This window comes from Grampus griseus, assembly GCF_964374135.1.
Source record: "Grampus griseus genome assembly, chromosome: 16".
NCBI lineage: Eukaryota > Metazoa > Chordata > Mammalia > Artiodactyla > Delphinidae > Grampus > Grampus griseus.
The window spans coordinates 24,087,460-24,103,254 of NC_139010.1; the positions used below are offsets into that span (position 1 = coordinate 24,087,460).

Consider the following 15,795-nt stretch of genomic DNA (forward strand, 5'->3'; position numbering starts at 1 on the left):
GCTTAATAAATATCTGCTCCCAGAAACATCTACTGCTTGATAATCATAACAAATGGTTATCAACACTTGCCATGTGCCAGAGACTCTTATTCTTAATCTTCACAGCAATCCTGAAGGTAACTGCTATGTTTGGCCCCATTTTGCAGATGAAGAGACTGAGCAGCTCTGGAACTTGCCAGAGTCTGACTCAAGTTGTGGGATTGCCGAGCTTATTCTCTTCCACTGGTGAACAGGTCCACAGGGAGCAGCTTATGAAGGTGGGCGGGGGTGGGGGGTGAAAACACTGGGAAAGAGGCAGAGGTTTATCGTTCACTCCTTTGCCAGGTGCCCTTCCTTATTTGCCTGACAGGTAAACTCCTACCTACACTTCTTGCCCCAGTTCAAAGACCACCTCCTCTAGGAAGCCTGCCTTCCCTCACGTTGCAGTTAGTTGCACTTGCCCTGTGGTTCATGTGTTGTCTTCCCCACTGGGAGGTTCCACAGTGGAACAGGACCTGGAGTTCCTTGAGTACAGGGCTGGGTCCTACTGAAGGGGCATCCGCTGAGCGGGCTCAGCAAACTCATACGGGTGGGCTGAGCCTGTGCCACCCAGGCCAGAGGCGCCCCCACCCCGTAGGCTTTTCCTCCTCCTCTTCTTCTCCCTTCTCTTTGCTTTCCTTCTTCCTCCGCACTCGTCTCCTCCCTCCCTGCCCTGTGGTCCACCCGGTCCTATCTTCGTTCTTCTCCCGCCCTCTTTCTCCCGCTCCTTGCGCCGCCCAGGGTCCGGAAGCTGCAGTTCCCCCAGAGGCCTACAGAGGGAGCTGCTGCGCCACCTGCGGGGCCGTACGGCTGCGGCGCGCGCTTCCTGTGAGGTCAGGTGGGAGGAAGCGGCCTGGGAGCCGCGGGGACTGGACGCCGTCGCCCGTAGGTGAGTGTCCGGGCCCTGGGCGCGGGGGAACGAGGGCGCATCCCTCCCCTACCCCGGGCCTGGTCTCGGAGTCGGGCTCCGCGGCCCGGGCAGCGGCCTGTCCCACCGCGGCAGCAAGCCCAGCCCATCCCCGTTCCCCGCCCCCATCCCCCCTTAGTGTCAGGTGCAGGGAGGGCCCGCCGCACCCTCAGCCCACCCAGCGAGGCGGGATAACAAAGCACAACAGGACTGCGGAGGACCCTTTGGACACGCTTGGCCTTCTGCAAGGGCCAGCAGGCTTCAAAATAGGGACCCGCCGGCCCAGGCCACGGGCGTGAGAACAAGGGCTCTTAATCTCTTTTGGCGTGTGCGTCACGAGTGCTTTTGAGAATTTAGACGAAAACTGCCTCATCTTCTGAGAAAAATGATGGCCTTTACCCAGATTCGGGAGAGGCGTGGAAAGGCCCCCATCTCCAGCCCGTGGACCCCCTTGTGGTCTGTGAGTGGGGCCTCCGCAGCGTCCCTCAAACCGTATTTCGGGAAGGCTGGCCGCGCCCGCCCAGGTGTTACCTGAGAGGTGAGGGACAAGTGAGAGTATGCCCTCTGCAGGAAAGTAGCTCTCCCCGATCTCCTGCGGGGAGAAGGCCTGAGTCCTTCGCATCTCCCTGGACCATTTTTTAACGGAAGGGAAATGGAGACACTGGGGATCCTGGTGTCCTGGACTCCCTACTAGGGCCAGAGTTCCTGGCTTCGTGCTCGTTCTCTGCTGCCCATGGATGAATGGTCCCGGGTGAGTGAAGTAAGCCCCTCTGGGTCCCTAGCTGTATCTGCCCCGGAGGAGTGTTGGGAGGTGTAAGTGAGATGAGCCTGGGTGGACTTTCCGCAGGGCCTGCGCCCCAGCAAGGGTTGTCATCCCTATTGTTGCTGGAGGTGGTGGTTAATAATAAAACTTCCTTCTCCAAGAATCTTTCTGATAGTTTTCCTAGTGGACTCGAAGTCTGAAAGATTTTTGTTTCGCAAACAACTTGTATTTATTTCTCTCCTTTTTATTAGTCAGACACACTGCCTACTCAGCATGGGTCACCAGTGTGAGCACCCAGAATTGCAGTTTCTCCCACTGAAAGCAAGCATCTCTTTAACTTTGGTAAATTTTTTCCTTCAGGTGTTTCGAGGTCTGGGGAAAGGTGCAGCCCAGCTGGAACCCATAGCTCCTGGAAGGATGGTTCGGATCTTGGCCAATGGGGAAATTGTGCAGGACGATGACCCCCGTGTGAGGAACACTACCCAACCACGCAGCAGCACTCCTCGACAGGTAGTCGCCCCGCCCCTGTGGAGGGGAGCAGCTGGCCTCCCGTCCTCTGTACCCGTTACTCCTTAGCTCCCAGAAGCTCCCTTTCTGGTGATTAACCTTCTCTAGCCCGAAGTCCTCTTTGCAGAGAGCCAGGCTGAGCAGCATGGGGGTTTAAGACTTGGGGAAAACCCCAATAGATTTGTTGCCCAGCCCCCTGCCTCCCCAGCTCTCCTTTCTCCAGGCAGCCTTCCCAGACTTTAAACCCAAGAGCTCTCTCTCCCTTAACCTGGTCAGCAACCCCCACTGGAGCCAGCATCTTTTAGAGTCTGTTGGATGAGAGGGAAGCTGGAGAGTAAGTGGAGAAGAGGAACCCACGGCCACACAGTGATGAGTTTAAAGGAAGGAGTGAGGAGTGTTAAAAATGCCTGCTCAGATGCTGTGCCCTGGGTGTAGTCCCACCGTCCTTGCCCCCTTCCTCTTCTCTGTCCCCGGCAGCTTCTCCCTGACGTGACATAGGGAACCTAGACTGGCATTTTCTGTGCTCTGAGAGCTTGCGACTCAGTGGTTGGGATCCCCACGGGTGGCATGTGAGGATTGCTGAGAAAGGAGGGCATGGCCCTGGGTGGCCGTAGGGGAGAGCAGGGCCCCACCCAGAGGGTTCCCTCCTGCCTCTGGTGCCTCAACTCCAGCGAAGCTCTCTCTGGATTCATTCGTCTCTCTCTGTCTTCACCTTCCAGAGCTTTCTCAATAGGGGCCATGGCGCCCCACTGGGGGGTCCCGGCCCTCGCCAGCAGCAGGCGGGCGCCAGGCTGGGTGCCGCTCAGTCCCCCTTCAGTGACCTCAACCGGCAGCTGTTGAACATGGGCTTCCCCCAGTGGCATCTGGGCAACCACGCCGTGGAGCCGGTGACCTCCATCCTGCTCGTCTTCCTGCTCATGCTGCTTGGTGTGCGTGGACTCCTGCTGGTGGGCCTCGTCTACCTGGTGTCCCACCTGAGCCAGCGGTGACCTCCGGGGGCTGCTGGAGCAGGTGTGTGGGAGAGGGAGCTGCTGGGCCTCGGTGTGAGAGCGGGCACCTGGGGAGGAGCTTCACTGGTGCCTTGAACGTGTGCTCAGAGAGCATGTTTCCATGTTGTGTTAAGCATGAGGCAGAGGGAGCCTCTAGTCCAACGTTCCCAAAGGATCAGGTGATACCCTCATTCCCTGGAGATGCATTTCGGTCGTATCAGGCATTAAGCACAAAGTCAGAGCGAGAAAGGGATTCCCTTTCCAATTCTCACCCAACCCTTTTATGCCACGAAGAAAGTCTGCTGTGTGCCAATACGTTCTTGCGCGTCTGGAACACGGGCTGACTTCCCCGTTACTAGGGAGTAGGCCTCGAGCTTAGGGCAGGTGGGAAAGGTTTCTAGACTTTTATAGCTCTGTTTTGTTTTAATGGGATATTTTTATTGGCTACCTTTTATTTACGACAGGTGGTACTGGTATTCTCCTTATTGTGGTGGCGTTTTCAATAAAGAAATTTAAGTAAAAGTGAGTCCATGTAAAGACATTCGTAAATAATTGTACAACTGCATGTAGATCTGGAAGGCGTGGTGAAAGTGGTTTGGGATTGGGGACCAGGTAGAAGGGGGCATTTGACCTTGGAGGGTGGTTTCTAACCTCTTCCTGATGGGCTCTGAGAGCAGGGGCAGGGGGCCAGGTGAAACCTGTGCTTGGGCCCCTTGACCGATGCCTGGATAACTCTGGCTTACTCTGAGATGTTGGCCTTGTCCGGGGTGGTGTGGGAGAGTTTCTCTGACCAGAAGGGCCAATGAGGCTGTGGGGTCAGGACAGCCAGGGTGCTGGCCTCCCCTCCCAGGGTCTCTGACCAGAGGCTGCTCAACCTCGCTCAGTCTCCTGAGGCTCTCATAGCCTCTAACCTCGGCACACTCTCCTTAGAAAGCAGGGGTCTTGGCGCTGACTACTCTGTGCACGTGGGCTGAGGATGCCCTGCTTTCCGTGAGTGGAGGCCTTGAGTTATGGCTGGTTGAGCCCTGGGTCTGTGTGGAGACCCTGCTGGGCGGCGGGGTGTGGCATCGGATGGCTGAGGGCTCTGGGCCTACAGTTCAAGGTCAGGGAGAGGCTGCGTGAGCTGGAGGGCTTCCCCGGCTCAGGGACCAGATTTCTCACCTCACCTTCCTCTTAAGAGCCTTCTGGGTCTGGTGGTTTGGGGGAAGAAAGCAGGTTTTAGAGGTGCTTCTTGAAAGCCAGGGCCAGGGCAGCAAACCATCATGGGGTGTATGTGGGGGGAGGATGGGGGAGAGAGATGGAGGTTGATTCCGTCCCTCCGGAGAGCCTGCGGTGCTCCGGGGGAACAGAACCCTCTTCCCCTGCCCTTGTGCCCACCGCTGCCCTTGAGGGGGCTGGCGGCCTTTATCATAGACATTCCCGGGGAAGCTTTATACTGTTCAGATAGGACTCCTATTTCAGGGTTTTCTGTGTCTTTATTTCTACAGAACAGGGAAGGGAGGGTCTGGCTCCCGGCGGCTCCTCTGGGGCCTGGGCAAGGGAGGTGGTGCCCAGGCCTGGTTGGTATCCCAGCTGTTCCCCGTGGCATCTCCTTCTGCCCAGCACATCCCCCAACCCCCAGGCTCCTGTGGCTCTAGCCCAGCAGCCGTGGGGGAAGGGATGATCCTCCACAGCACTCCCTCTCCTGACATCCCCCTTCAGTGCATCTCTCTGCGGCTGGGCTTTCCCTTTCTTTTTGCCTTGCAAAGCTGTGGGACTTTCTGAAGAAATAAATCTTAAGTGGACCCTCAATATATAAAATTCCTTGAAGGGGTATGAATCTGAGTCCACAAATTCAGGGCTGAGAACTGTGTCTTTTTCCATAATTCAGTTTCCATTCCCAAAGCCTGAGGCCTTTGAGGAGAATTGAGGGTGCTTTAGAGAAGGCAGGGCTTTCCTTCCTGCTTCTGACTAGGAGACAGACTGGGGCAGGCCCTGGCGGGCAGGAGGAGCCCTGGGCACCGCCCCAGGGACTTGTTAGCCAGCCTAAGGGAAGCAGCTGGGGGCTCGGACCGGACGAAGTGAGTTGTTCAAGAAAGAAGTGCTTTTTGTTGATTGAGCTCGACACCCATGACACAGACCCAACAGAGCTGCGCTGGTTGAAGTGGCCCGGGGCGAGGGCCCAGGGGCCCACCTCTCCACCCTTCTTTCCTCAGCCAACCTTCCCTATGCCCCCTCGGGCTCTGGGCAGTTTGCTAAGCAATGCTCTGCCTCACTTCTCAAGGTCCAGGGTCTGAAAGTCTGCCTTGGCAGAAGCAGCGTGCTGAGGGAAGGCGCCCCCTGGGGTTGTGCAGCCTGTGGAGCTGCTATAAGCCGTCTGGGGGCCGCGTCTCCACCTCTTTTGTGAATGCCCTTCAGTGGGCTCTCGCCCGCCTGCGCTCAGAAATCATGGTGCAGGCATGTTCTGAGCAGGTAGAGGCTTGTTGCCTGGCTGGGTGGCCAGATGCAGAGCCCGACGGGCCCCTGAGAGAGGCCAAGGGCCACCTTGGCCTAGTGTGCGTCCTAGCTGGAGGCTTGCTGAGGAGGGTGGGCCCTGCCTCCTCTGCCCCCCCCTTCCCACCCTACCTGCTGCGTGACGGGACCCCCCAGACTGGGCCACCTTGGGGGCAGATTTCAAGGGAGGTTTCTGCTAATCTCTAGGGCTAATCCTCGGAGCCCTGTGTCTCCGTGTCAGGTCGGATTTGCGGCCTGGCTGCCTCGTGAGCCACAGCGGGGTTCACACCAGGCCTCCGCCGCCTCCATGGGGCTGGAAATAACTCCCACCCCCCATGGGGTTGTTTGACTCCCTGGTTGGGGCCACCTGGTGAGGAGCTGCTGGGGTCCGACTGCGTGTTGCTACTCCATCTCCCAGGACGAGCGGCCTCCTGGGCCCTTCCTTCCACAAGTTCCAAGCCCTTTGCTTTGCACGCCCTACCCCTCCCCGCCCTCCAGCTAGCCTGCCGGTGGGGTCCACAGTTCCATATCCCCAGAAGAGACGCTGCGCCTGAGAGAGAGCTACATGATTTGCTGCCTCCAGGGCTCTTCCTGGGCCTTTTGGCAGAGGCAGGGACTTGGGCTCCCTGACTGGGGACTCTGGCTCTGTGAGTTGAGGAAAAACCCTGGTGTGGTGGTCAGAGCCTCTGCCCAAGGACACCTGACCTTGAGGGCAGAGAAGGCCCCCCAACCCTGGCCGGCTGGACCCTGGAGGAAGCTTGCAGGCCCTGCTCTCCTTTGTGGGTCCATGACCTTGGACAGCTCACTCAGTCTCTAGGGCCTTGTTCCTCATCTCTAAGGAGGGATGATGGTCCCTCTGGGTCCCTCCTGCCGTCCGGAGCCTCAGGGATCACCCTCAGTGCAGTGGGTGAGGGAGATGGACAGAGGGCATGGGGAGGACTGCTCCAGCTCCGGCACCTCCTCCTCGGATGCTCTGCCTTGGACCACAGCTCCTGTGCTGTGGGCTTAGCCAGAGCAGCCACCATGTCCCAAGCTCCTAGGACCCCCAGCTGGGGTCATGCTGGGCTTCTAAGACCAGTGTCACCATCCACCCACCTTCTCCCGTTGGAGAAGAAATGCAGCTGCTTCTCTCACCCCTGGAAGCTGAGGGGCTTGTTGCAGGTCTCGAGTGTTAGGACAGGAGGAATTTGCCAAGTGTGCTGTGTGTCTGACACTATGCTAAGCACTTGGTGTCATTTAATTGTCACTAGAACTTTATGATCGAGGTACAATCACTGTCCTCCTCATTTCACTGCTGAGCACACTGTAGAGCATTTATGACTCGCCCCCAGGACTCCCGCACCCCTCCCACCCCCAGGTGAGTCGGGGGTGGAGCTAGGATGCAGACTGAGGCCAAGCCCACATGTTCGACCACGCCTCTGTTCACCTTTGGTATATGTCAGCATCACCTCCAGACTTGTTTCAGGTGCAGATTCCCAGGCCTCACCATAGAGTTTCTCAGAAGCGCTGAGGGATGTGCTCCAGAGCTTGCCTCTTACAAAGCCCTCCAAGTGATTCTGATGGAGGGTTGTGAGTGAGGGGTAGTTCATCTCCTGACTGTGCAGAGGGTGCCTGTGGCCCAGAGAGAGGAGAGAAACAGGGCAGGAACAGGCCTCACTACCTGCTGGGACCCATTGTGACCACTAGATCAGCTCTGTGAGGGCGGAGGGCACAGGGTAGGTGTGAGGATGCTGGCTGCAGCTGCCCGGCTGGGTGGCCTCCCTAGCTTCCCAGCTCTGGGCCACAGCCATTGAATAGGGTGCAGCCCTCTTCCCTGCTTTCCTGAATGCATGACGTTTCACAGCAAAATGGCAAGGGGAGAAATCCAGTTACCTCATGTAGGGTCCCTGAAGGATGGTACAGGTGAGGGTGAGGGAGGCAGAGGGCTTTTCCCCCAAAACTAGATGGAGAGAGAAGCCTGCAACCTGTCTAGCAGAGCACGACGGTGGGAAAAGCAGAGCTTAGCTCTCCTTGTGCTGCTGCCTGGGACCCCACAGAGCGAGAAAGTTCAGGAAGCAGATGGAGTGCTTCAGTGGAATTGCAGAGGGCGTGTGTGTGTGTGTGTGTGTGTGTGTGTGTGTGTGTGTGTGCGCGCGCGCGCGTGCGCGCGCGTGCGTGTGTCTATAATCCTTTGGTTAGGGGGTGGAGGGAGAGCTGAAACCATTTGGCTTTAGGGACCCAGAGCTTGGGAGGAGGAAGATAAAGCTGTCCAAATGAGGCTGAGCCTTTAGGGCAACTACCTAAAGTGCAGGCTGCCAATGGCTGGAGGGGGGAGGGCTGGTCTGCATTCACTGGGCCACCAGCTTTTAGTCCCTCCGGTGTTGAGCCCTACAGGAGGCTGGATGCCTGGGTTCAAATTCCAGCTCCACCTCCAGTCAACCAGTGACCTTGGGCAAGGTCCACATCCTCCCTGCCTCTCTGTGTCCTCATCTGCACCTCCCAGGGATGGGAGGGTCAGTATATTAATTCATGGGAAGCACTTAGCAGTTTCTGGTGCAAGGTTAGCACTTGATAATACCATATTCACAAAGCAATGGCATTAGGGTTTATGTAATAGTTTTCTTTAGAGCAACATACAATTTACTTAAAATATTTCCAAAAGGAAGACTCATATTGCTATTGCAAATTGAAGACCAATGTTACTTGCCATTCCTAGTAGATATTAGTACAAGTAAATTGAGTGTAGAGAAAATAACATGATTCCATTTTCACCCTTTAGCTAGCTGCCGCTGTCAACCAAGGCTCTAAGCCTGATGCCTTTTTTCTTTGTTAAAAAGGCAGTTTACCAGGATTTAGAAAGGTATTAAAGACCTACTAGCATCTCACTGAGTCATTACCCCTGACGGATTCAGAAGACGGAAGAGAAATGAAAAGGGAATGGCTTTCTCACTGAATGATTCAGTGCTGTTTGTGAGTTGCTTACAGTCACCTTGTGCACCCCAGATCATTTCACGTGAAAGCATCCTACAATGTGAAAGCATCCTACCTACAACTGTGGGAAACACTGTATGATCTTGGGCAAACTGTTTTTAAAATTTAGTCTTTGAAACAGAATTCATTTGCGTGGTTCAAAGATCAAGTGATGTACAAATGCATACGGACAAAGTCTCCCTCCCTCCCCTGTCCCATCCATCCATCCATGCATCCCCCCTCCAACCCTATAACTACTGTTTTTAGCATCTTTTAAATCCTTCCAGAACTTATTTATGCAATTATGTGCAAACACAAATATACTAATTTTGTCTTTTTTAATATAAATAATGGAAAATTAGATACGTTTTCTGCCCTCTCTTTTTTACGTTAACAGTATCCTGGACACATTTCATATTAGTGCATAGAAAGCTGCCTCATTCTGTAGAGTTTTGGTATTGAGGTGAGTTGTTGACCCTCTTTTGCTCTCAACGGAATCATCTGTACCACAGGGGGTTGACCCAGTTGACCCCCAAGGGCCTTGCAGCACTGACCTTGAACCACTCCATGGGGCTGTTTCTCTGAAATGAGGGGACCCTGAGAGAAATGTCCCCCTTCTTCAGGGCTGGAGGAGGAAGCTCCCTGGATGGTTTAAACTTGGTCCTAGGTCTGCAGTCTGTTCAGCAGACATTCAGGAAGAGTGTCCTGTGTCCCAGGAGAGGGTGAGGCAGGAATAGCCTAGGAAGTCACACCCAGTTCATTTTCTCTGTTCCCTTTGCAGTCGGATGGGATGCCTTTCCTGTCTTCCCCTGGCTTTGTCTGGCTCAGCTCAGCAAGGAGGAGGGGAGGAGGCGAGGTGGCCTCACCTGAAACCTGTCCTCCTGAGTCAGGCTGCACCCTAAGGTGAGCCTGGCAGGCCTCTCCACCACCTCTAACAGACAGGCGTGACCCTCCCCTGGCCTCCTTCCATTCTGGAAAAACAAAGGGGCAAAGGTGGATTTCCTTGAAGGCCCCTCTCAGCTCTAAAACTCGACAATACCTGCCAGAGGGCCTTGCCCATAGTAGGTGCTTGGTGGACTTTGCTGCTGACATGGCCTGGCATTGCCACTGTCACTGTCCCTGTGCCCCCACCCCCTTCCCACCACACTTTTGATGAAGATCTAGATGAAGGAGATGGAGGGAAGCTGTGAAGAATGACACAGCCTCAGGCTTTCTTTAGCTCTGACTGAATGAAGTCCTGTTCTTGTGCAGGAAGACCCTGGAGACCCCAGCGATCTTGGTGTGTTGGCCTGAAGGGCTGTGAATGTTGTACCATGGCGCCACCTGGTGGAATGTCTCTGCAGGAGCATGATCTCTATCCCTCCATCGAATCATCCTTCCTCCTGGCCCAGGTGAGTGCTCCGCTCAGCCAGCCCAGGCTTACGATTGCCTTGCATTTCCGTGATAGCAGAACTCGGGTTTCTCGTGGAGAGTACATGCGATTCCACTGGAATTAATTTACTATGGTCTCATCCTGGGGTAAGACTCTTGTCTCGTTTCATCCTCCCGCAAAGAAAAATAGACGTCTTTCCCTTTTTTACGGATAGCGACTCTGAGGCTTGCAGAGGTTAAAGCAACTCACACGTGGTTGCACAGAGATGGCAGATCTGGGCTGGGACCCCTAGGGGAGGGGAGGGGGGAGGGTGCAGGGTGGCTGAGGCCCCCAGGAAGAGACTCTGTCACCAAGGGCCTTGGGCCTGTTTTGAAGAAGAGCCCCTGGTACTTAAGCCTCCAGGGTAGGAGTTGGAATGAGAAGTCTCACACTGGGTGATTTTCTAGTCCAGGATTGCTGTCATCACGGAGGTGGCCCCAGCGAGAGAGACTCACTTGTTCTCTAAGGCTGGGCTCTCTCTAGATAGGGTCTGGGGGGAGCTGTGTCTAGTGCAGCCCGCCCAGTGCAGTGCCCACCAGCACTTCCACACTCACCTGTCTTCATTCCGCCCAGTTTCCTTTGATGAATGTGATTTCGTGATCTGGTGTCATTCAGGACACAGTGTCCCTTGTGTAGTGCTTGTCTTTTACGTAGGAGGCAAGGAGTGAGGGAGTCAGATCTCCCACTTGCTAGTTGTGTGCCTCAGCTTCCTCATCTGTGAAATGGGGAGAAGGTGTCATTTAGGGCTGTTGTGAGGTCCAGATGGTAGACGTATATAGTACCTGGTGTGTAGCAGCGTGCCGTGGTGATGGTTTGTATTGGATCCCTTCCTGCAGTGCTCGTTGGTGAAAACTGGCTGTCCTTAGCCAACAGTGTTCAGAATGTAATTTGCTTTTGAAATTCCAGGAGAAAAAAAACTGAGAACATTTCCAATACGGCAGTTACCAGTATACAGCAGCTACGAAGTTTGCCTCTGAGGCACTGGCCTGGGCTAGAGCCCGCTGCAGCCTAGGGGAGGTGTTTCTTTTGCAACTTTGAGCTCACCTAATCCTGAGAAAGCATCTTCTTCTGATGAAGTGACTAAAATCCAGATGCTTTCCGCAAGGGAAGGGACAAGGCAACCACAGATGCCTGAGACAGAGTGTTCCCTTCCCTGTGACAGTGATTCTCAACCCCTGCCGCACAATAGATTCACCTGGGTGGGCAGCTTTAAAACTTGCAGTGTGGGGTCCAGCCCTGGAAGCCGGACTGGGCTGGCCAGACTTGCTCCTGGCAGAAGCCTCTCTCGCCATGGGGAGTGGGGTCTGTGGTGCCTGTCCTTTCACCCACTACTTGGTTCTTTTCTGTGCTCCCAGCCCCTGATGAAGGCTGGGCCCTAATCAGAGCTTAGGGATCATTGAGTGAATTGCATGGGAAGGTACAAGCGACCAGCCGAACTGAAAGGAGAAGGGCGACCCAAGGGCAGAGCTCACCCTTCCTGCCTTGGCTGGGTGGATCCTGTGACTTCCGGTGGATCGGGAAAAAAAAACTATCACCTGTGCACTTGGCCTTAATTCTCAAGTTATAAATACAGACAGTCCCCCCTTGTCCACCCCCAGCACAAGTGGTTGAAAGAGAGGGAGGGAGGAAATAGGGAAGGAGGGCAGGAGGGAGGGAAGAAGGAAGGAAGGAAAGAACCTGGGTCAGCAGTCTAAGTGCAGCCCTGAGTCAGGGCTCCTGGGGCTTGTTGTGCTGTCTGCCTGTGTCCCTGTGTTTCTCTAAATGAAGCAGTAACCCTCCCGTAGAGACCACCAGATGAGGACTCCCCGAGTCCCCTGGCCCCTTCGCTGCCCCTGCCTCGGGAGCTGAGGGTCCCCTCTAAGGCTGTAGTCTCCATGCATCCCTATCCTTCTGCTGCGCTGCTCCCTGGGGTGGGGTCCTTAAACCAGGCCCAGCCCTGGGGTGTGGAGGGTGCAGCGACCCTGACGTCACCATACACAGATGTCATGAAAGTGATGCACTGTGGCCTCACAGCTCAGGAAGGGAACTGCGCTGGGGATGCTTGCTACCTTGTTTTCTCTGCGCCATTCCCCGGGTAGTTCGGCTCTTGCCCTTTGCTCCCAAACCCTTGAGGAAACAGGACCTGCTGTATGTGGCCTCTAACTCCCAGTGCCCTAGTTATACGGGGTTGGAGACTCAAATGCCTTCAGGAGCCTGGCAGGTGGCTGAGAGAACCATGTGAAACAGCTGGGGACCAGGCTATAGGGAGGGGTGGGGTCTGTGGAGAACTGGGCAGAGAGCATTTGCCTAAAGGCCTTCATGTAGCTGCACAGCACTGTGCAGGGTGAAGCTAATGCTGCCAGCAGGCCAGTCACAGGGCTCTTCACTGTGTAGTCTCTAGCGCCTGTGTCACAGCTCCCTCTTCCCCAGTTGCCCGTGTGACCTTGGCAAATCAAGCCTGTTTCCTCTCTGTAAGTAGGGGTAATAATACCCCCTATTAGAGTTGATGTGCTGACGAAAGTAAAGTGATACATTCCTTAAATACTGCGTAAAATACTCTTGATATAGCACCTGTATTCCCTTTCTCTGCATGTGACAAATTACCAAACACTTAGCACTTAAGCAACATGTTTATCACTTCAGTTTCTGGGCATGGCTTAGCCAGGTCTTCTGCAAGGCTGCAAACAGGAACCCCAGGACTGGGTTCTCATCTAGAGGCTCGACCGGGAACAGTTCGCTTTCAAGCTCTTCGGGGTATTTATTGGCAGACCGCACTTTCTTGCCACTGGAGGACTCGTGGCAGCTCTTTCTTCAAAGCCAGCAATGGAGAGAGACTCTTAAGCAAGTCCACCAGCAAGACCGAGTCTTACATAATGTAATACAATCATGGGAGAGACATCCGGTCACCTGTGCCGCACTCTGTGGGTTAGAAGCAAGTCCCAGGGCCCACCTACACTCGAGGGGAGGGGATCCCAGAAAAACATGAACATCAGGAGGCCAGATCACGTGGCCACCTGAAAGTCCATCCGCCACAGCAGCTGAAAGATTGTTGGACATCATTACGATTAATTGGGTGCCACATGCCAGGCAGTGACGCGGGGGTCCGGCGGGGGGAGTTCATACATATCATTCCATCTATTTTTACTGTTCTTTGAGTAAACGGAAACTCAGAGAGGCCAAGCAAGTTATCTAAACTCATCCAGCTAGTAAGCGACACAGCAGGATTTAAACCCAGGTCTCTGCTGTCTTCCCTAGACATGACATTCAAGGTCAGGGTCAACTTCAAGCCATCCCTGAGGAGCCCTCTAACACCCCAAAAGTATTTTGTTCTGGCGGTCAGTTCTTTCCCTGGGTTCAAGTCCTTCAGCTCTTGTTCTGCTAGGTCCTGTCCTTGGCTGCTGAATTTCTCTGTGCCGCCTTCCTTTCGCTCTGTCCTCAGACACTGCTTGAAATGGTTTGGGTTTCTCGCCCCAGATTTACATCCAGCTTCAATTTATCTGTCCATGATTTTTGTCTCTTGTTAACTCCTTCCCACTCAACAAAACTCTACAAACACTCTCCTATGAAGAAAGCCCTGGGCTGGAGACTCCCTCTGCCCCCAACATTCTTACAGTCTAATGAAGAGGCAGCATGTTCATTACTAATCCCAGTCCAGTGGTTCAGAGCTTTTTGAGGATAAGGACAATTAAAAACTAAAAAATACTGTTCTTAAAGAAGATTAAAATCATTTTCTGTCAAGAAAATGAATAAAAACATCAGAATTAGACAATACAGAGAGGGTTTGGACACCTTCACAAAGTCATCAGGCATGTAGGTCCCTCTTATCCAGCAGCCCTGCCTCATGGTCCAACATAGTTGCTAAGCTCCAGCCATCATGTCCTCATTCCAGTCAGCATGAAGGAGGGAGAGGCAAAGATTAATCATCCCTAACCACCCAGATCAGGTCATCTCTCCAGTCATATGCTCCCTTGGCACTTTTGCTTCCCTTTCAGAATGGAGAGTAATTTATTCTTTGTGTCATTATTTGTTTGATGACCGTCTACCACTCTCCCTTACCTCTCACCAGACTAGAAACTCCATGAAGTCTGGCATCATGTCTGTCTCCTCTGTTGCTCTAGCCCTGTTGTGCAGCACTGTGCCTGGCACATAGTAGGTGCTCCACGAATAGTTATTAATAGGAGGAACTTTTTACATGTTGTTAATATTATGATGAGTCAGAGTTGGCCTGGTCCAAATCCAGAGTTTCTGAATTGAGTCTGTAATGATGAGTGCTGCTATGGGCCAGGCCCTGTGCTAAGGGCTTCCCATGCATTATCTCATTTTAATCCTCACCAGAACTCTGGGAGGTAGATACTGCTATTACCTACGGTTGGCAAATGGGAAAATGGCACCAGGTCATGGAACTACTAAACGTGAAAGCTGTGATTTGGACTTGGCTCTCCTGACGCGAGTCCTGTATTCACTCACTTCCTGCCTTTCTGGGAAGCCACCATTGCCTCCAGACCTCCCCCACGGCAGCCCTGGCTCTCTCGGTTGCAGCAGACAGCTCAGCAGGCACTGATGCCATCACAGGGACTCAGGAAGCCTTCTGCATTTGGCACCGTGTCCCAAAGTGGCATCTCTCCTGCAGATGTGGTAGGCACCAACACTGATTGGGAGCATGCTGGTTCCCCAGCTTTCCTTCCCCTCTAACAGCTTTTTAGGAGCCTTTGTGGACCCGGGAGCTTTCTCAGACTACAGAGGAGGGGTAGGTGGGATTGCAGGGCCTGGGACATGTCTTGTAGTGGGTGCTGTGTGTTACGGTGCTTAAGCTTTTGCTTCCCTCTCAGCGGGGCCCACTTGGTAAAGGGAGGGTGACGGGGAAACTCTGGTGCCTTCCAGGCTGCCCTTGAACCACGTGGGGCTTACAGAGCCCCCAGTCCAAGGAACAGTACATTGGGGGAGGGGTTCTGGTATCTCCCCTCAGACTTAAAGAAATATTCCAGATAGGGGCTAAATTCTGGCTTGAGTCAAGGAATCAGAGTATCCAAGCCATAAAGAGCCCTTCTAGACCTTCATTGCACAGATGGGACGTGGGAGCCCAGAGAGGGAATTGACTTGCCAAGATCAGACACCGAATGCGACTGTGGCTCATTTGACTGAAGAGTTCATCTGGCCCACAGGCCGTCCGAGGGGGCGTGGAGGAGGGTACCAGTTTCACCCCTGGCTTGAAGAGGTTGCTGAGGCTCAGTGGTGGGGGCAACAGTGGGCTCAGCCAATTCTAGTCACTGCTGTCTTGCTCCCAGTGGTCACCAGCAGGTGGCGCTAGGCACCCAGTGGCCACTTAACTCCCAGAAAAAGGGAACCACAGACCCGTGTCTGGGAGTAATCAGGGAAGAGGCTGGCTTTGGGGCCACTTCCAATCACCTTCCCTCTGGAACCCCTGTGCTTGGGCACCCTGGGGGAGGAGGGACAGGAGGCCCCACGTGGGGTTCCTCTGATTCCAGACCCTTTGGGGGGTTGTTCTGTGGTCAGTGAGCAGGCGCCCCAGGGTATGCTTCATTTACTCATTTTGAGCAATGATGGAGTAAAAGCAATGAGGACAAGTGGGTGCCTCGGCTGACGTGAGGTTCAGCCTGGGCTTCAGCTCAGTCCCCTTCCCCTCAGCTCACTTGTACATGCCCATACTCAGTGCACAGGGCGCTTCCTTCTCTTCTGGGCAAAGCCCAGAGAACTCAGGATCCCCCTGAGAGGCTGTCTGGTTCCTAGAACCTTCCTCTCCTCCCTCCTTCCTTCTATCACCCTCTCTCTCTCTTCTCTC

General features: G+C 54.3%; 1 protein-coding gene across 2 annotated transcripts in view; it reads left to right on the top strand.

The window, feature by feature from the left end:
- Positions 1-856: 856 nt before the first annotated feature.
- FAM241B (family with sequence similarity 241 member B) overlaps positions 857-15,795 on the top strand; it is a 127,511-nt gene continuing 112,572 nt past the window's right edge. Inside the window, exons 1-4 of one of the 2 annotated variants that reach the window (XR_014297904.1) lie at positions 857-907; positions 2,049-2,198; positions 2,915-3,206; positions 9,857-9,996. Coding sequence is in view for 1 of the 2 variants with exons in the window: in XM_082674078.1 (XP_082530204.1) it covers positions 2,106-2,198; positions 2,915-3,184 (363 nt within the window). In the remaining variant the exon portion in view is untranslated. Of the gene's footprint in view, positions 908-2,048; positions 2,199-2,914; positions 3,676-9,856; positions 9,997-15,795 lie in introns of those variants that run through there. The other variant, XM_082674078.1, reaches the window with a different exon arrangement.